This window comes from Phragmites australis, chromosome 2 (genome assembly GCF_958298935.1).
Source record: "Phragmites australis chromosome 2, lpPhrAust1.1, whole genome shotgun sequence".
In the NCBI taxonomy this organism is placed as follows: Eukaryota; Viridiplantae; Streptophyta; class Magnoliopsida; order Poales; family Poaceae; genus Phragmites; species Phragmites australis.
This window is the reverse complement of record NC_084922.1, coordinates 50,376,043-50,397,051: the sequence shown is the minus strand read 5'-3', so window position 1 is coordinate 50,397,051 and position 21,009 is coordinate 50,376,043. Positions and strand designations below refer to the sequence as shown.

At 44.6% G+C, this 21,009-nt stretch overlaps 1 protein-coding gene across 2 annotated transcripts; it reads left to right on the top strand.

Moving 5' to 3' along the window:
* The first annotated feature begins 13,170 nt into the window (after nucleotides 1-13,170).
* LOC133909592 (protein OSB3, chloroplastic/mitochondrial-like) lies at nucleotides 13,171-16,955 on the top strand. Of its 2 annotated transcripts, none has more exons than XM_062352092.1 (8): nucleotides 13,171-13,680; nucleotides 14,282-14,420; nucleotides 14,740-14,893; nucleotides 15,484-15,587; nucleotides 15,676-15,838; nucleotides 15,902-15,973; nucleotides 16,389-16,450; nucleotides 16,530-16,955. In XM_062352092.1, the coding sequence occupies exons 1-8, from the start codon at nucleotides 13,286-13,288 to the stop codon at nucleotides 16,683-16,685; spliced, it is 1,245 nt and encodes a 414-aa protein (XP_062208076.1). In that variant the 5' UTR covers nucleotides 13,171-13,285; the 3' UTR covers nucleotides 16,686-16,955. The 2 variants fall into 2 exon arrangements, with proteins under 2 accessions (XP_062208076.1, XP_062208077.1); XM_062352093.1 differs by having other exon boundaries at nucleotides 13,173-13,680; nucleotides 15,487-15,587.
* The last annotated feature ends 4,054 nt before the right edge of the window (nucleotides 16,956-21,009 follow it).

The window sequence follows — 21,009 nt, the reverse complement described above, 5'->3', positions numbered from 1 at the left end:
GTTAGTTAAAAATATAAAAGTCCGACCTTCCCAAAATAAGACACGCCTTGCATTTTTGGAGGGATGGTGTACTACAAAAGAAAAGTGCAAATTAATGTGGTGAGATAGCCGAATAATTGAAAAGGACTGTTAACTGATGCATCGGTTCATCGGTTGCACCCTAGCTAGTCCTCTATACCTGCATGTAGGGATTAGGGTAGGTGCGTTTAAGGCTTTATAATTTCGTTGTTCACAATGATCAGATCAGTTTGTGATTGGTAGCAGCTGATGACGCGGTGAGTTTTATATGTTGGTTAGTTATCAGTACTGGGTCAGTTCCATTTGTGGCAACAACCCACTTCATACTAGCTAGTTTCGAAATGTTCATTTATAGATTTGCCATGCTCGCTCTGGTACCAATCCATGAAATCATCTCGCTCTGGTACCAATTCATGAAATCATCTAATTTTCGTGTTGAACATATGCAGTGTACGCACGTCGGTGAGCTTGGCGCTAAGTACAAGAACACTATTGTGCAGCTATAAAATGGCATCAACCAGCTAATTTTGGTGTATTTTTTTCTTTTTAAATTGGCTCGCGACACATATGTATGGTACGTGTGTCTTTCTGTATACGTCTGTTACTGAATTACTAAGATAGTTTATATTAATAACGTGGCTAATTTTATAGTAATATTTATCGTAATAACTTTTGATTAATTGTATTTTACCTAAACTCTTTATTTAGATATTTAGTTTTTATAATAATTTGATTTTTTAGACTATATTTAATATGTATCCTTCTTTTTTATTCTAACCCTAATTTCAATTATTATTTTATTTTGTTTATTTGGACTTTTTATTTAGATATTTTATTTTGTAAACAGTATGTAAATAGAACTGCTAATTTTTTTATAATTTTAATTCTGAAATTAACTATTCATTAATCGTATTTGCTATGACTTTTTGATGGTTCTTTTTTAACACTTAAATTATAATATAATAGATTTTACACTTACCCGGTCATCCTTGTCAGACTCATATGCTTGTTGGTCAAAGCTCATCACTATGATTAGTTCTGATAACCTATCGAGATTTTTTCACTCGCACGTCCAATCTTTGATTGCTAGCGATCGTATTGTCTCTTTTTGTTGCGTTGCTTCACGTTGCTGGTTGTAATAAGTTTGAGTAATTGCATGATTGAATCCAAAGTGGGGATGTCTTGACTCGTCAGCCAACGATATTCTTTATGGGAGGCGTATGTGTAGCACATGATTCTCTATATCTGTATCTGTACAATATAAAAACACGAATTTATTCACACCTCAACTTTTCCCTCCCTCTCTCTTACCACCTAATGCAAGCATTAAAAAATTGAATAATTTAACTATTTTTTATCTATCTTTATCCTTCAGCCTCTCTATCTCATTACCAACTATAGATATAAAATTTAATTTACTAATAAAAACAAATTGATTAATTAAAAGAAAATTTAGTGGATAATTTATTCCTCTTTTTATCTAATTAAAATCAAACTAAGATATCGCTCCTGACATATTCGTTCAATGATATTATTATAACACATCTATATTTTCATACCTTAAATTGACATTTGATGTTACTATATTTAATACTTATGTTTTCTTTATAATACACGGATACTTATCATATACATGTATAAATATATTCAATACTTATGTTTTTTTAATGCACGGATACTTATCGTGTACATATATAAACACATCTCTGGCTGCACTGTACTCCGTGCAATGCATACATCTTGAAAGTCTCGTGGCGCGTCTTTTGCAGCTGGTGTGATTCGGAAGATCGAAGGCAAATTGAACTCCGCCCACCACAGTCATACAGAGTTTCGGCCGTGCGGGATCCCACTCGCCGACCAGACCAGTGGTGGGTGACACTCCAAGCTCGTTGCATCTTCCGCGAAGCTCCCTCAAAGGGCCCGCGCCGCGCCCATGGTACTCGTCTTCTGCACACGACGTGCGCTAGCTGAGCTGCCTCGCGACTGCGCGCAGACAGCTACGCACAGCACAGCAAAGGACAGGGCAGCACGGAAGCTTTGTAGTATGAGGCCTGGGAGACTGGAAGGTTTTGACACGGCCTCCAAACCGTGTTGATTCTCGGAACCTGATGGGTACCCGTCATAAAACCTGAAAATTAAAATCCGATTTGTATCCAAATCACTAATCAAATTAAAAAGTGTCTCTGCATTCGAACCTGATGGGTACCCGTCAGACCCTAATTGTCGCACAAGCTCGAGCTTCATCAGATCTAGATCCTCTCCTATCTCCGGTCTCTCTCTCTCCCTGGATCCATTATGAACCACAAAGAATTGACGCGGGTCTTCATCAGATCCAAACCAGAGCCCGCCACCCCAACTTGATGCCGATGAGACTGAAGGGATGGCGATGCAATGTGCCGACGTGGTGCCGCGGTCGCGTCGTGTGGAGGCGTCGAGGCGAGGTTGAAGGGGCTTAGAGGTGATGGCGATGACCAGCGAGTGGCTGGAGTGGAGTGGCGGCGGCCAAGCGACGAGTGCCCCATGTTGGAGAGGCCATGACCGAGTGGCAGTGGTGACAAATTGCTTTGCGAGTCAGGAAGTACGAGGGCACTAGTGACTAGGGCAGCGTGAGGTAAAGGTTTAGGGCGCATTGTGAGTGGACTAGGCTGGGCGGGTAGGTTGATTGGGCTGCGCGAGGATAACCTGGGTTCGGGTGACCCATGGGCACCTACAGACGTAGGTACAAACCCGCGTCCGACCTGCTACAGTTTGGAGACCCGACCAACCAGACCTGTGGGTGAGATTTAGCATCCAAAACCACACGTGCCGGATGCAGAATCTACAGATCTGTCTGCCATCTCTAGAACCAAGCAGTAGTAGATTAACTTATTTGTTTGAGAAATAGAATGGTTTGATTCATCATCACCTCGTCCCTCGTAAGATTATGTTTAATCTAATTACGAGGAATTGTTTGATCCTACCAAAATTCATGGCGTGATCCCACGATAAACCATCCCATTTAGGATGAGTTGATCCCTCAAACTAAACCAGCCGTATTTCTAGTGGTGCTCATTAGCTGCCCGCGATCGATTTGGCTCATCTGCCCTACTTTTTTCTCCATCCCTTTGGAATAATAATGTGAAATAGTATGATATCTACTCCATTCTTCCGAAGAAATGAAGAAACAAGGTGAGCAGGTGATCGAGAAATGTCTCGCTAGTGGACTAGCTGGTGAGATGGGAATATATATGTAACTTTTCACAGTCTTATGAAAATAGTCAGCATATTAGGATTTAGGACAGGTCAGGAACCGCTGTACACATAAATCAAGGCTCATGTGAGCTGCTGTTGGGGTTTGGCTGGTACCAGCTCCGAGCTACCAGTTGTTCGGTAATCTCTCTCAGCTCCACGATCGATTGGCTCTCGACTCCGAATTAACAAAAACAGCGTACGTGTTCAAAGCGTGGTACGTTCAATCATGAATTCATGATTGAATGTTGCAAATCTAAGCTGCACGATTTATTTTTGTCACCAGGAATCTAGGTGACTGATAACTTGTTCTTATCGAAGGCGGTATTAGTGGGGTGATGCCATATTTGAAGGGCGGGAGAGGGAGGGGACGACTTAAGATTTGTCGGTTGCCGTCGGCCTCCTCGACGGCACTGAAGCCCATCACCAACACTACCGCTCCCCATTGAAGACTCCCCTCCAACCTGCGTTGCCTCTCCTCGGGCTGTCGCCCTTCCACCAACTATAGACACTCCTGCGCCCGTCGCCTTCGTCAGCCACCGTCAGTCTCAGTTCCATCTCCTCCACTGGACACCCTCACCCCCAGATCCACTCCCTCTATCAGTCGTCGCCCCAAGAAGCACCTCCTCTGCAAGACACCATCACCCTAGGATCTACCACCTATGTCAGACGACCTCGACTCCAGATTGACCTTCTCTGCCGATCATTACGACCCCCTCCGGTCACCTCGCCACCAGTTCGAGCTCCACCTCATGGCCTCAAACCTCGCCGCCATCCGAGCTCCTCTGCGGGGCCTCCACGCCTGCCCGCGTGCTTGGCCACCTTGGCCAAAGTGGTGGGAGGGGCTCCTCATCGGTGCTCAGGATTCTTCTCAGATTGGACGATGTGGGGGTGACCTAGGTTTCCCTCGCCGCTACAGCCACCGACGGTGGTCGCAACCCCTTCACACCATTGTCTCTTAGACAACATACATGAGCTTATTTGTTGAAATAGACAACATGCTATTGTATTTACGATTTTAGCATTCGTATTCGATACATCATTTACCGAAAATGGAATTTCGGTACACCGTACACCGAAAAACTACAGGTCTGGCATACCTGTGCCAAATATCAACCATATTCGGCACACGGTCATATTTGGAACACCGTATAGAGAATACAACATTGTAGCCCGTATTCACTCGTGGCATTTGTCTTCGTCTCACTCGTGGCAATCTGCACGCCGCGCATTGGAACATGCACTTTGAAAGACTATGACTACAGTCACTACGGACCCGGTCGGTGTCAAGCTTATAGGCGTCAATGAGGGAGATGCCACGTTGGCCAGGTCAATAGCTGCACAGAAGAAACTGGAGGAACCCGACCCCTTAGCCGTCATCACGGATAGTGTGGCCTGATGCCCAAGACTGTTTCTGGGTTGCTGCCACAATCGAGCATGAAGCCTCTGGATTGCGAGCATCAAGCGTTAGCTCTGTTCTTCCATGCTCTTGATCAGGAGTTGTCTGTGGAGCAAACGTCACTCCAAGTTATCGCTTGAGAAACTAAATTGAAATATTTCTTATTTTACTTGTTATGAGTGATTGATATTGGTATTTATTTGGTTTGATGATCTTCTGTTTTGTATGAGCTTTGATGTATTTTGAATTGATTTGAGATTTCATTTGAGCATATTGATTATGAATTAACTGGAATTGGAGTTGGAGATATATGTTTGCTTGTCTCATGGTGTACAGGTGATGGATGCAACTTAGCAGTCGACAATGGGATGATTGGGGCCAGGTGGAGTGCTTGGTGCCAGATGATCAAGGAGGCCAGACGAAATCAATGATGATCCTAGCTGAACACGTGGAGGTCAAACAAAGTATGTAAGACGGATGAAGACAACGTGTTGATAAAGATAAGTGAAGAGGATGTTAGTGCAAGTGACAAGGCGGCTCGAGGGAGTGAGAGCAGGAGAGACTTGCCGGAAGTCAAGATCGCAAGATGGAGTACACGTGTCGACATCGGATCGCTTACTTAAGGTGTAAGCAAGTGGGGAGTCATGCTTTGAGAAGCGTGCTAGGGTTTTGCGGTGTGGCCTTAAAACCGTGGGAGAACTGGAAGAGTACGCGGCACCATCGCGAAGCTTGCGTCGAGGCAAATCTAAGTCATGAAGGTGTTGTGGCCGTCCGATGAATCGAGAAGAAAATAGACCAAAATACCCTCGATGTTAGATAGAAATGTACTACAAGAGAGGTGTATTTTGGAAAAAAAAAGCTAGAAAAATTATGAGTCAAGTTTTGTAGCCTTATTAATATAGAGGTAGGACTATGGGAGGAGATGAACCAGCCATTTTGAGCACTTTGTGTCATCTATATGAGAAACTTGTGCTAGGGTTTTAGAGTAGAAGAAGATGAGTGCTTAGCCTATGTATTAGGTGAGATATTTGTGAGAAAAATTCTTTGTAATCTGCATAAAATAGGTCTGATCCCTGTTGCAATGAAGTTTATTTTTCTTCATGTTATTGTGCTCACATACTTCTAGTTTCTCTCTATTGGTTTCTGGGCAAGTTTGCAAGTTTTTTGGTTTTCGAATTTGATTTTTATTTTGATTTTTGGGCCAAAATTTTAGCACCTCATGAGGTCATTCTTCTTATTGGTAGAGACATACAATTCGTATACACACGCTTATGTGATAGGGTCTTGAATTTTCTTGCCTCTAGATAATTAACTTGAAGAGTTTTGTTGCTCGGTGTTCTTCTTTTCTTTTTTGTTTGTAAGTTGTGATCTTTCGAGTGCTAAAACATATGAATTGATCTTAAATGGAACCTATGGTTCATATACTATTTATAGAGTCATGTTGCCTCAATTTTCTCTTGTTAAAATTTCTCTATATTATTGCTTTTGCTTGAGTTTTGAGATGCGTTGAGTGATCTAAATAGAAGAATACCATTGATTTCGTAAGAAATTTGTTCAGACGTCTATTCAACCCCTTCTAGTCGTCAATCTCGTTCCTACATCGCCCTTGCCACAGGGGCCATTGTTGTGGCTTGTGTTGCCCAGTCGTTCGCTAAGGGCTTGGCGCAACCATTTGAAGCTTACATTCTGGAGGTTCTAGATTGCTATTTGGATCTCCCCGTCGGTCTGTTGTAGTGCCCGCTTTGCCTTAAAGTTCCTAGCTAAATTTGAAGTATCTCCACCACCACCACCGGATGAGATCTCTCGGATCATCTCAGCCGTCAGCCCTCAAGCTTGTGTGGGACTATAAGTCCTCACATTTCCTTGTAAAGGGCTTTCTTGCAGGTGTCGCGGTCGTGGTACCTTAGCAACGTGATTGCGAGTGTCGGCTTTCAAGCGTACGTTGGACCTTGAATCGTCAAATCCTTCTTCGGGAAATGCTTGGTTGCCTTTGTGGCAGCATGTGTCCTAATAGTTTAGTGCTCGTCTTCCGTTGCTTCATCATCATTTTTTATTGTTTCCAATCGTCCTTCTAGTAGCCTAGTTATTGTGCTAGTTGTATTGGTGTTATGTTATTGTCCTCATCTCTGGAGTAATATACTGTCTAATTTAAGTTAACTTTTTTTAAAAAATATAATAGACATCTCTTCAGTCTGTTCGTTCTTTTTTTAATATAATAGACATATCTCCTGTTTGCTTTTTTTAAAAGACAACTTGTTCTTGTTAATTCGCAATAAAAGAAAGAAAGAAAAACCTAGAGTAGTTCCTATACAAGCAATAAGCAACATTATTTGTGATGTCGTGTTTGCCTTTCACCGGCAACTGGCATACTCACATGTTTGCAACCATTACAACGTCACAGCTGGTAGTGCAGAAAACAATGTTCAGTAGGTAGATGGCAAAACGAAGCGCATTAATTTAACGATCACCAAACGTTTCAGCTTGTGTGGAACAACAGTTCGATCACCAAATGTTGAGTTGGAGCGATCCGAGATCCACGAACAGTTCGATCACCAAACGTTTCAAATGTTCACGAGCAGTATTGGCTCCTCGCGCCGAACGTTTATCTCGCGTGCTGCGTGCATAAACGCGGCGGTCAAACCAACCGTGACGTGCGCGATGCATATGTATGCTTGTCGCTAGATATCTGGCGTGTGCCATGCGCTGCAATTGAATTGCCAGCACCGGACCCGGCAATAATTCGCGGTCGAGGCAGCGCCGTCGGCTCGATCGCTCTCGCGCTTGGCTTGCCCGGTCAGAGCAGCTTCCCTGCTCGCTATCGCCGACCTCGCTTTTGCCCGGCCGCTTCCTTCCGGTTTCAGGCGCCGTGTCCACCCCATATCCTCTCCGGTCTCGATCGAGCACGCCAACGGCTAGACACCGACCGAGTTGAAGTCAGTAAAGCCACGGAGAGAACACAAGTTTGGACTGTCATCTACAGTCGTCGCCGGTGGTGCGGGTGGCGTAGTCACCTGATCGATTTGATCATTTGGCTTTCATTTCAGTGCTAGTTGATCTTTTGTCGCGCGGCGACAGCGAATTTTGCGACGCTTGACCAAAACATGGGCTGTGGTCAGGCCCATTTACATTCGCAGTTCTGGGGCAAGGCCTAATGGGCATTGTGGGCCATATTTTGCTATCCTTTTTCTCCAAGTCCAATAATTCATGTGGGCCAGATTGAAGCATTCCCAAAGGCGAGCTGAGTTTTTTTAAACGCTCTATACACAGCCATGTGGGTGCATCGTAGCATATATTTTAAATAAGATTAAAGATATAATTTTACGTAGCACGATCAAATATTTTGACCATTAAACACACGTATACATATAATATTCCTTTTGGGATTTAATATCAAGACAAACTTAGCTATAAGATAACGATAGACTCAGCTATAACATTTGCTCTTGGAAGCCACCGCAAGCTGACAAGTTCAGAGTGGCCAGAAACCTATTTTTTCACCTCTCAACTGGATATAGGTGTAGCATCTATTTATATACGTACACATCTTAACTCTACAAACACCACAAACCATATATCACGCACATATCCTGATTTACAACTACATGCAACTAGAAGGTCACATCCTCAGTAAGATCAACAGAACCATCCAAGGCTCCGCAAACGACGAACACATCGCGTTTCTATTGTGGCACCATGCATGGAAGGTAGTGGAATTTTTATTTTGGAGGCCTATCTCGATGAGAACGAGTTGTAGTTTCGTTTTTTTACGCCTCTTCACTAGTACAGGTGTAGCATCTATTCATATATATGCATACATTCCTCACCCAACAGACACCCACTCACACCTTACGTACACACTCATACCTACATCTACACTTAGCTAGAAGATCGTGTCCTAGAGAGATCAGTGAAATCAACTAAGATTCTGTGGGTAACAAGCACGTCATAATACACCTATAGCATCACATGCTAGAAATAACGAAAATATTACGAGGACAAGCCCCGGTGCAAAAACCAGAGTCAAACTCCTGACCCGACGACTAACCCATAACGAGCGAACCCCAGCGTCCGCGAGCCGTAGCTCAATATTTTTGATATAGTGTATGTATTAATATGTAAGAAAGACATACATAGACGCATAGAAATATAGACTCTTTACTCAAATGATACATAGACGACAACTGTGCCACCAAATTTGCACAAAGTATCCTATCCAAAACAGAAATTACAACCAAACCCATGAGGACAACAGTGCATGCCAAAACCGCCTAGCATCGGTGAACTCCATCGTCATGATCGCTGGAGCAGGAAGCAAACGCCAGGCAGCAACCCAAGACCAAGAGAAGCACCATCACGCAAAGGCTTTCAAGTGAGCCGCAGTAGTATCCCACCGTAGACGACAATAAATGAGAGCCTATGAACATCCATCGGCTGGGGACACACCCCATGCAGACCTCCTGGCCATGGACTTGTAACCGCCACCCAATGACAGCAGAAAGGGAGATCAAATCCACTCGCCATGCCACCACATATCCCGTGTTCATTCCTCCGCCTTCCACCAACAAGGTCGCCGCTGCCCCAGTAGAAAACCGAAGCGCCGAACAACCAAGGACTCCTGTATAAAGATGGCAACGGGCACATATTACTCGCGGGTGCCTTTCTTCGCCCGCGGATACGGGGTGCGGATCTCAGTATAAACCCAACAGGCATAAGAAACAAGTATGAAAAAACCTTGCCTATACCCGCTTCACCCACATACATACTCTAGTGCTATTGACAGATAGGCTGTAAACACTTAATATATAAGTAAACTCTTAGGGTTTCTTAATTTCTTTTCCTCAGCCGTCGTCACACACCCAGAGTCCCAGATTTTGCCCCTTCTAGCGGAGGGTCGCCCCACGACCCCAGACCTCACTGTCACCCGCCCGTCCTAGACCCCACCGACGTTGACCCACCCTGAATCCTACCGCCAATCGCCCATCCTGAACCCGCCAACGCCTCCAGTGAGGAACCGTCCAAAAAATATTCCAAGTAATCACCAGGAGGATCATTATTCATAATCACAATCTCGATGATTAACCAGAATATCATCCCGGTAGTCTTGTCACGTGTTTTGTGCCCAAGATTGAAACACATGCCTTCCAACATTTAGCATCACAACATAGCTTAAGAAAGAGCAAGTAATTTAACATTTATATTTTTAACATGCAACCATTTCCAACAATTTACAATAAAAGGCGACAACATCTACGCAACGGAAACATAAACCTATAAAACAAAAAAGAGTGGAGCTACATGCCCTTAGCTCCACCCCAAAAGTACGACCTCCGAGAGTAGAATGCACTACTCTTACCCGCCACCTTGATCGGCAGGCACGAAGTAGCCAAACATCGGCTCTTCTTCACCAGCAGCACTGAAAACGCAGGCATGAGTACGAAGGTACTCGCAAGACTTAAACCATATAGAGCACATGTACATATCTCGACTCCAAGGATTATACATTGAGCCATTAGCAAGAAAAAGCCACATGGTTAGGTTAAACATAAGCGGTAAGCAACCTAGATACATATGTGTGAGCAATTAACTTAACCAACAAAATATAATTCTACCTTGCCATAACCAACTGAACATAAATAACTGGAACCATAAGAACATATGAGTAACAAAGATCAACTCAACCATCTCCCACATATCCAACCATCAACCACAAACGAAAACTCTACGATCGATGCGGATGGACAGAAGCATGTTCATGACCGAGAGCACGGCATTTTGAAATATTTTTACACTCTGCATGGGATACTCCTGGACTCACATAACTTTAGGACCATACGGCTTGCATGACCACACAAGTTCATACAAGGGGTACTTATATCAACCTTTCCCAATAAGCCCACACTATTTGGATCATGCATCGTTCGGCGTGAAGTTACTAGAACTACTCCCGGAGTAAACTAGCATCTCTTACAAGCCCGCCCGCTCACATCGTCGATGTTCACTCCCAAATGATCACAGCTACATAAGTATTCGACTCGTCTTACCATTAGATCGGCATGTGATGAGTAAGATAAGTGCTAAAGCCGACTACACCGATGATTGGTGCTTAAACGATGCAAGCGATCTACGGTGTCCGGGATCTTCTCCTGGCCTGCCCACAGGAATTTCCTCCGGAGCAGATAACACCCCTAACACCGCCCACATCTCGTCTCATACTCAACCACTCATGTAACCATCATCAACTCATATCCAACATTGTGATCATTACGAAAGTAAATAATACCTATGCTCGCGAATGATGAAACAATTCACCGCTTGACTTCTACCGAATGACCTATGCATTGCTAAGCATTTCGATTTAACTTGTAATCTAGACACCAACAACATACTAAGGCGACAAGGAAAGGATAAACACCAATTCAAAGTAGAAGTAATGCATTCAACATAGAATCTACCCATTTGTATCCGATCTCGACTCGACACATGCAAACATATATAAGCATAGTTTATCAATTTTTAAACTTCATTCAATTGAACAAGGGTGCAATATGCTTAGTTGCTTACCTTGCTGTTTAGGTGGCTGTCTATAATTACCCACGCAACACTCGCAGAAATCTGGGAGATGGGCGTCGTCTTCAACTGCAACCGCGTCACGCTCTGGATGCTTCGGGTGAACCTCCGGAAGAGGCGCTCAGTTACTGCCTTTTTATTTGACTGGCCCGGAGTATTCGGGTTAGGCAGACTTAGATTTTTTTCACAAATTTTCTCTCGATCGATTTGACTCACTTTACAAATCTGTGCTACACAAACGTTTATATGCCATATCCAAATGATTCTAAACCTATCTTGCACCCTAAACCCTAAAAAATTTTGAACACAATTCGACGGACGATTTCTATTGAACCTGAAGTATCCGGGTGAGGCCGGAGTTTCCGGGTCAGTCTAGAAAAGCTGTTCTCGAGTGGATTTTTGGTTGATTCGAGTTGCGATCTTCTCCAAGCCTAAAGGGAACATGTTAGGGATGATCCAAGGGTCCTAGAACTCACTCATCAACTAGCAACATGACTCTATAGCTCAAATTTATCAAAAACTCTATTTTTGCTCCAAAAAGCTCAAGAATTTCAAGAACTACTCGATTCTTCCATGAAAACGAAAATGAATTAGATAGATGAGTAGTTTATGAGCTAAGGATTGCGTGAGTACTATATGCATACCTCGAATCTTCTCTTAAGAGGCTGATTTGAGGGAGAAGGAGAGGAAGCTTGAGAGAGAGAGAGAGAGAGAGAGAGAGAGAGAGAGAGAGAGAGAGAGAGAGAGAGGGAGGGAGAGAGGGAGAAAGAGGGCAGCAGCAGCAGCTGCACGGTGGGAGGCGTGAGGAGTGAGTGAGGGTGAGAGTGAGTGAGCTGCCCACTTGAAGAGAGGTGTGGGGTGGTTGGCCCACATGTGGGCCCCATTTGCTAGAGAAATGAGGTATTTTCAATGCGATTTCTATTCTTTTCTCTCTCGGATTAGTTTTTCTCATCTGAATGACTTTAAACGAATTGCTCTAGAGTTACAAAATAAAATCACACAAAATTAAACATAATACTCAAGAAGTATAAATATGCTTAATTATGTGATTACAGATTTAGGACGCGACACCTCCAGCCCTCCCAACGACACGACATCTTGAGCCCCGATGGTGTGACGCCGCGAGCTCTGCTCCGACGACACGGCGCCCCGAGCTCTGCTCCTGACGATGCAACTCCACTCCAACCCTTCTCGCCTGCCTCTGCTCCCCCTCCTCGTAACTGCTATGAGGGCGACGGCGCGCCGTGGGCGGCAAGGGGCTCCATAGCAGTGACGGGATGCGGTTGGGCTAAAGCAGACGTGCATACGAGCGTGCCCACGGACGGCGGGCATGGGCGGCATTTCCTACCCGTGGCGGGTGGCTGCCGTGGGCACAGGCGCAAGATTTAACTTGCGGGCACGGGCATGTGTAGCCTTTGCCCATGGGCATTTTGCTCGTTGCTAATTTTACTCCTGTATAGCTCCTACAGGCACTTAGACACCCGGATCTGAAGGAAGCTATTCTCACGCGCCCCGTAACAACGATGGAGATAAAGCTAAAGAGACTTATTCCACTGGTTCCTCCACCGCCTGGGCACCGACGTCTAGAAACAAAAAACTAGAAAATCTAGGACCTAACTCTATACCAAAGCATAGAGCCGCAATCTCCCCAGCCTCTCGACGCCGAAAATGGCCATCGGAGTCGAGGGAGACCGACGAATCCAAGCCGGCCAGAGACCCTGCTCAAGAATCGCCTCGAAGTCACCTACTGTAGATAAGAAATGATGAGGACGACTCGGTCGGCCGTAGCTCAATTGGTAGCGTCGCCTGTGCCACCCTGCCCGGCCGGGTGGATCGACGCCAGTAACCCAGTTGATCGAAAGGGTTGCTATCCATCCGTACAAAACCTGGCCATGGACCACCCTCCGGCCCAACTCGACAGCTCCAGTCACCACCTGATTTGGTGGACCCACCCGCCGGCCCACCATTAAACCCCGCCTCCTCGCCCTCCCTTTGACCTGCCTCCTCCTCCACCTCCGCCTCCACTCCGCCTCCGCTTCCTCCCCTTCTAGGGTTTAGGGTTTTGTAGCCACCATGCACCGCCACCTCTCGCGCCTTCTCAACCCCCGCCTCTTCCTCCTCCGCTCCACCACCACCACCACTACCTCCGTCGCCGCCTTCTCCACGTCCTCCAAGCGCCCCTACGCTCGCCGCGACAAGCCGGCGCCCGCGGAGAAGGCCGGGGACGACTCGGCGGCCGCCTCTTCTCCTGCGGCGGCGGGGGCGGGGGCCGCCACGTGGCAGAGGGAAAAGCTCCCGAGCGAGCTGCCGGAGCCGCCTACCATCCCGTTCCAGCCGCGCGTGGCCAACGCCGTGCGCCTCGTAGGTTCGGTTGGGGCGCCCGTGCAGATGCAGCGGATGCCTGATGGACGTTTCTCCGCCGTCTCCGTGCTCGTGCAGGACCGCCGCGTCGACTTCCCCAAGTTTTGGTGCGGTGATTGCTTTCCCCTTGTTGCTTCTCTGTGCTACTTGTCGTCAGTTGGTACTACTTGGTAGTTGGTAGTGTCTGAAACTAAGGAGGGAGGCTGTACTTGTTCCGACGAGAGAGGCATATTAGGACTCGAGAATGCTTCCATGTCGCAGGTTTTGGTTTTAATTGTGTCGAAATGGCTAACAGAATGAAGATCGGTATAATTGCGGAGTGAATTTGGGGCCTATTTTAGTGGCACAAGTAACTTAGTACCGGCTTCCTGTTCTGTTGCAATATTTAAGTTTCCCTGTTATTTGATATTCTAGTGGAAGGGTTAGTGAGTGAAGTTTCAATACTATATTGAGTCAGAAAAAGTTAGTGAGGAAACCCAGAATTCAGTCACTATTGTTTGATTGCACTGGTCCAAAAATGTCCGAAGAACCGGGGTAATTACTTCTTTTGTTGTGCCTTGTGAAACTTCACGTTTCTTCCTTTTTGGCATGTCTGGCGTTGTCATTTTGAGTATTTGTCTCATTTCTCAGAATACTTATGTGCATGATTTTTCATTTTTCTAGTGCATCTCTGCATACTGATGTTGCTGTATATTTTTTTATCTTCAGGATTCCTGTAATTTTCCAAGATGATTTGGCACAAGTTGCTGCTTCTCACTTAAAAGAAAATGATCTCGTCTATGTGTCTGGGCAATTAACTGGTGATGTTCCACCGTTCAAGCTTACTGATGGCCAAGCAAACATTCAGGCATGTAGTTTTTGCACATACTTCATTTTTTTCGTTGGTCTGCCTTTGCACAATAGCATGAAGGAATAATCAGACGCCCTGGTAATATATTGGGACCTATATTTTGGATTTTAGCTAATACTTTGCTTTTGCGTTTCACAGTAAAATTTGACCATTTTTACTGTGTGTGTGTGTGTGTGTGTGTGTGTGTGTGTGCCTGCCTGCATTTTTTCGTCTTATTTCTATTATACGATGTTCTGGTTTTCTTACAATTCTTGTTTTAGATGATTGGATGAAGCCACTCTAACTGTAAAAGTGATTAAATGCTATTCTGTTCTAGGTTTTAGCGCATCTGCTGTCGTTTGTTGATAGTAAAGTTGTGGAAGCGGATGTTGTAATGGATGAAGATGAAAGGCTTATGGAGGTCGTTGAAGCTAAAAAGAAAGTTGAAGCGAAAAAAGTCGGCTCTGAATATCCACGTGGCACAGTCTCAGGTGCTGTATTTATGTCTTACACTCACCTGGCTGCCCCAACCCTGCTCCAATATGTGAAACTTCACTATTCTTGGACCCTCATAATGGATATTTGCACCTAATAATAAGCTCCAGCTTTCTGACATTTGATTATGTTTGTTGTATTCTTGTCGGGTTACTTCATTGATTATCATTGATGGGCATTAATAACGGGCAGTATCTTTTGTGTGCCTTTTTTTTATGGCATGTGCATCAGTTTCACAAGTGTTTAGCTGATAGGTTTGGTTGTCTGATCCACATTACAAAATTTGCTTATATATGATGGCAACCTTGCTGCAACATTTTTGCAAAATAGGTAATGTCTCTTTTGAAACTATCTTGACTCCTAAACTATTATTGCATATGAAGCAACATTCGGAACCTCTATGGGTACACTTTTATTTCACTTGTGATGTTCAAATTAGAGCTAAATCCTAAAAAAAACCCAGAGCTATCAGCTCATCCAACCCCCCTCCCCCTCCTAAATATTTTTTTCTATATCCAGTTGATATAATTTGATTTCACTTGTAACTTGCGATGCAGTTTCTGATAATGACATGATATTAAATCAGCAGGTTACAAAAACAAGAAGGATAAGTTAAACAAACTCTGGAATGATGTTATTGCTGGACCACAAGATTGGATCGACAACCGGCCTCAGAAGAAAAATGGATCTGTGAGCATACTACTTATTCATAGAAGTTTATTCCCTTCGAAGAAATACGTCTGTAAACTACTAAGTACTAACAATCTTATAAATGCAGAGAAGTGCAAAGTATCCTGATTTTACGAACAAAGTTTCAAAAGAGGTACTCTGGCTCGACAGTGCACCAACAACAGTGCTTGAAAAGTTGGATGATTTGGTCTTTGGTAGTGGTTATGATGCTGGTAGAAAAGATAAGCCTTTTGATAATGACACGCGAAAAGGTATAATTTAATCTTTTGGCATCCTTTTTAATTTTTAATTTTGGGTATTAATATAATTAGCAGGTGCTGGTACGAACTGGATGAAGTTTAGGAAGAGCCCAGATGCTTCTGCTGTGTCAAAACAAAAACTTGAAGGTGGTATAAAATCTGTTCTTTGTTCCCTGCTAGTACATTACAGCTTGCATGCAAAGCTGCGTTCCATGATTCTCAATTGTCTAAAAATCTATCTTGAGACCCTTGGCTGTTCTTTTCGTTCCTGTACCATGCATACTGCTTTATTGTATTCTCCATTTGCTACTTTCCCCAATGTATTGCAAGTTAGCATCCTGATCAGTTTTCACGTATGGATTATGTTGCATGTTGATGCCTATATGGTTAACTACAGCAGAGTGTATAGCCTTGCCTCAATCATCCAACTTTTTGAAATTTTGTTGCTCCTGTAATGTTTGCTATTTTTTTTAAGCAAAACCATCCCTTTTTCCTGGAACAGAAATAGATAATTTGCAACATCAGACCTGTTTTCGCTGATGACACATCATTTTTCTTTCAGCGGACTTGTGGCGAGATCTTGTGGACAATTCAGAGAATTGGTGGGACAACAGATCAGACAAGGTGTGTATGAACACATTTGAACTGCCCTTTCATGTTTGCATTTGCTCTAAACATTGCAGCTATCTTGTTTGACATACAGTTGACTAGCAAGCATCCTGATTTCAAGCACAAAGAATCTGGCCAAGCTCTGTGGATAAATACCAAGTCACCTCAATGGGCCATTGCTGCACTGCCATCCTTGAAATTTAAGGGAGCTAGCACGGGTACGAGAAAGCAAGAGACGTTGCTGTCGTGAATCATATGAGCTGGCCTCAGTGGTAAGCCCTTCCGTGTGCTACATGCTCAGCTTTTTCTACTAAATATTGGGGTTGTCTGGAGGAGCTTTGCGTAAGGCGTGTAGCAATATACGCTAACGTCTGATTCAGATAGAGTGCTAAACAGAATTCAGGTTGGTCCATTTCGTAATGTCAGGGCTCAGGATGTAAATAGTTCCAAATTCATGGTAATACGTATTGTCACATCCTGTGGGCTTAATTCGATACCCTTAAAAGTCCCGTTTTGGCTATTGTACCGTTTGCTATTTGCGTGCGTTGATCCCAACATAACTACAGTATGGGGCCCTGTGGGATGGATGCGTAGTACTGTATACTAGAGTACAACTGTGGCCTGCTGCGAGAACAGCGGTTGATTATGATGGCCCTATAGGCCCATTACCACCCCATCTGGGTGTCTTGGGACAGCCCCATATATTTGTAGTTTGATCACACGTGGTACGTGGATCCTGGCCTGCCCAAGCGAGGCCCGACTAAACAACCTGGGCTATATATAGCTTTCGGCCCTTGCGTTTGTTTTTAGTTTATTTGAGTTTTATTCGTCAATATTTTCCCAAATATTCGAATCGCTAACTTACGCAGTTATGCTGCGCGTCCGAGGGACATGCTAGACTTTTCAAACCTGTAACTAAACTCGTGCATTGTTGCTGTCTTTTCTTCCCCCTTCAACTTGCGCAACTGTTTCAATCATGATAATTTGTCCTCTCATGTTCCGTCGGTGCCAAGAATTATGAGTGACCTTATCATCAGAAATGATTTGGCACTACAGGCAAATATCTCGTGTGTCCCTGTATGCTTGTGATGTTGCGTTTGAAGATGCTAAACTGTACTTATCTGAACCAATAAGGATTTCCCAGATCTGTACAAGGGAATGATAGCTCTAGACATGTCGTAGGAGTCGTATATTGAAGTCCGACAAAGCAAGCTACTACCTTACATGCATGGCTAGGCTGGTATGTCAATTTCAAAGACAAGCATAGCACCTTTCAAGTGCAACCAGCACTAACTGGTGTGCAAACATCTTATCTTTTGAGATGACCCAATATTCCCACTTCCCAGGACAATCACCGCATGAAGCAACCCAGCCCAAAGATTAGCGGATGCTACGGCATACGGCTCCGTAGTTGAGAGTATCTGAAAAGACTAGACTAAAAATGCAGCCTCTCCAATGCTTTCCGGGGCCTTTCGGAGGCCACGGGCCCCTCGCACCCACTCGCACAAACAATCTATGTTCTCTTAATGTGATTGGTTATCGGTACGTGATCTTAAGTTGAGAGTAAGCATACTGAGTAGAGTTATATTTGGTTGAATAGAAGAGTTTTTGGTTAGTTGTATTTGCGTAAATATGTTGAGGTGAGTTTTTATTTTGTTGACCGAATCTAAGATCGTATGAATGGAATAAGAGTTGGGATTGTGATTGATTTCTCGTATAAAGATGATTTTGTGATACTAATAAGTGAACTTGTCTGTATAAGCGGGTTAGACTATAGACTGCGGACGTACATTTGTATCCGTCAAGACAGGCTAGAATAATACATGCATATAATCAAATATTCTTCTACATGATATTATGCGTATCCGCTGAGTCAAAATTCATTCATTAAAGCAACCAATCACACCTTAGTGCTGCAGTTAACCCAAATTAATGGGCAATGCCTTGTTTCTCCTCCCTTCCTCCCACCATTGCTCATCTCTTCTCTCATCAATCAAAAACTGACCACCAAATGCGTATATCTTTGCCTCCTTTTTATCCCTTAAATGGTATCTTGCCCATAGTATGCCTATTGCATGGTTTTGCTTTCCTCCTTTTTGGAAGATTCCATGTCTAATCCATATCTTGCTCTGGGTATGGATAGGATAGGATAGATGCACATTGCCTTCTTTCTTGGGAGATGCAGCATATATTGGTGCTTCTACTTTGAAGAGTTTGCAAATAAGGACGTTTACTCTTCTGAATGTTACTAGATGGTCCTATAATTACCTGTAGGGTACACTGTACAGACCTTGCAAAAAGGGCTGATGGAGACGAACCACTCGTGATTTTTGGAATTGAGGCCTGGGGTTTATAATCACTTGCGTCTTTTCCAGAGATCCCATCGAAACATCTTTATTTCTTTTCGCTACGGTGAAAGGCGTCTGGACCTAATTCTTTAGTTGCACTACCGAGGGAGTTGATATCTAGGGCCAGCGTACGTATGGGTCAGGTCAATAAGGCCATCATTTTAGCAACTACTAGTATTCTCACGAGAAAGACGAAGGATGTGATGCTGGTGTGACATGTTGGGCTCATCTTGGCGTTGCCAATTTGGGCCTCCCGTTTGCCCTGCTACCCGCCAGCAAAAGTGCGCATACCGTTCAATCGTCTGGTGGATTCAGTGCAGTTTGCTCCAAGCATGAATGCATGAAACCGTTGCCACGGGATCCGTGAACCGCCTCCTTCAACTTGTGAAAGCAATTGAATTATATATTTGAAATGGCAAGTGTGAATTTATCTTTGTAGATAGAAGAGCAAGAGAAGAAGTTAAGCGAAGGATTACATGATATCCTAATGGCAGGTAGAGATAGTAAATGATCTATACGACTCAACAACCAGTTCTGCGGCTGCAATTCTTGCGTACAATATTTTTAATCAAATCACCATATAGTAATATTTTGGATCGTTGCACCAGTCACCATCATGCCGGCATTTCTCCAGCTGCGCCTGGCTGGGCTAAGCTTGATTATTTGCTCCTCCACACTCCCAATGACAAGAACACTCAGTTCGCATATGGAGGATACACGTCCACGTCCTGGAAAATGACACAAACATACAGGTTGTCACCTATCCATAGATCTCTACTTGATCGTCCAGATTTTACGAACGTGCAATGGCAGCCATCGAAATTTAATACCTTTGATGTGACATCTGAACAAACAGATAAACAATTTGCCCGGTGTGCAGCACCTGACCTCTTCTAATTCCAGCCGTACGAGCTAAGCTAGCTCCTACACCTGCCTCTCTCATTCAGTCGCTCAAACTCCGCCCCACCACACGTTCAATTTGATCCTGCAAACGTAGCAACTCAATATGTTTTTTTAATGGAAATTTGTGGTTAGAATTCAGTGTGAAATGTGAAAGATTGTGCGAGGACCACGCAGCAACAATCACAGGCAGCAGAAAGGAGTTCAGAGAAAACAGTATCACAGTATCCAGCTAACATGCATGCCGGACCACCGACGACACAGCCCAAGACAAATTAAAGAGCTAGCCGATTTCCAGAAATGGAAACCACGGCGCAAACAGAGAATATGACTGCATCACTAGCATATATAATAGCTAAAGTTAAGCTCCTAAATAGGGTCATCATATGATTACATCAGCTTAATCATCTCTGGATAAAGAAAAGGCGAAGCTAATCTAATCTAATCTCAGCTCGCATGCATCTCTGTCTCCAGCAACCACGCGCAGTCATGTGGCGCCAAATCAAGCAATCATTTGCTGCGCTCACTGTGAGTACACAGCAATCTAAGAGCAAGGATTCTCTGCACCACCCGATCACCAACAACTTTTGTGTTCTTTCGTGTACTTTTGTGTTCTTTCTTGTAAAGGTTTGATGCTAAATGGCATACTATTTCAGAAATAGTCATGTACAATAGAAATATGTCAAAGGATGCTGTTCATATTCACTGTACCTGATTTTCCATAAGATATGCAAATTGATGGCCATATTTCGAGTTTACGAGAAAATACGGAACACACTATCCCCACATCATCTCCGAAGGCAACATGAGGGGCAAAACTCTGTTGCCGCCAGGAGCCCCCATCACTGTGGCCCAGAGCGGCTGTTGCCGCCACTGCCGGTCGGCGACGACGGCGGCTGGCGGCGGCGCCAAGCGATGGCCATCGCGGTTCCCCTACCCTCCCTCCCACTCCCCCTCGTTGTGCGCCTGCCAGAGAGTAGATTCGGCGTGTTCCCTGCCGGATCCGTGTTCTGCCGGGCTGGTTGCACTCGTGGTGGCTGGTTCGTTTCTCCTCTGTAGGGTGCCTCATCGCCACTATCAGGCTTCCCTTCATCGGACTCTAGGGTAGGGCTGCGCGCCACCGCTACTGCACACCTTTGCTGTTTCCTCGCAAGGTGCGTCTGGGATTCGGGCGGATGACGGCTAGATCTGCCTTGGACACCGGGTTCTTCTTCGAGGTCGTTGGGATCTGGGCGGGTTGGTCGTGGGTTGCCGGTTCTGCCCCCCCCCCCCCCATGGTTTTTGCGCACGCCTGGTTGGTCGTACTCTTCTGGGCCCTCACCGGCA

Bases quoted from the DNA above. Each gene is read 5' to 3' on its own strand.
- LOC133909592 (XM_062352092.1), top strand. From the start codon at position 13,286: ATGCACCGCCACCTCTCGCGCCTTCTCAACCCCCGCCTCTTCCTCCTC. The intron at 13,681-14,281 runs GTGCGGTGATTG...TTTTATCTTCAG, and splicing joins GTCGACTTCCCCAAGTTTTG to GATTCCTGTAATTTTCCAAG. The intron at 14,421-14,739 runs GCATGTAGTTTT...ATTCTGTTCTAG, and splicing joins ATGGCCAAGCAAACATTCAG to GTTTTAGCGCATCTGCTGTC.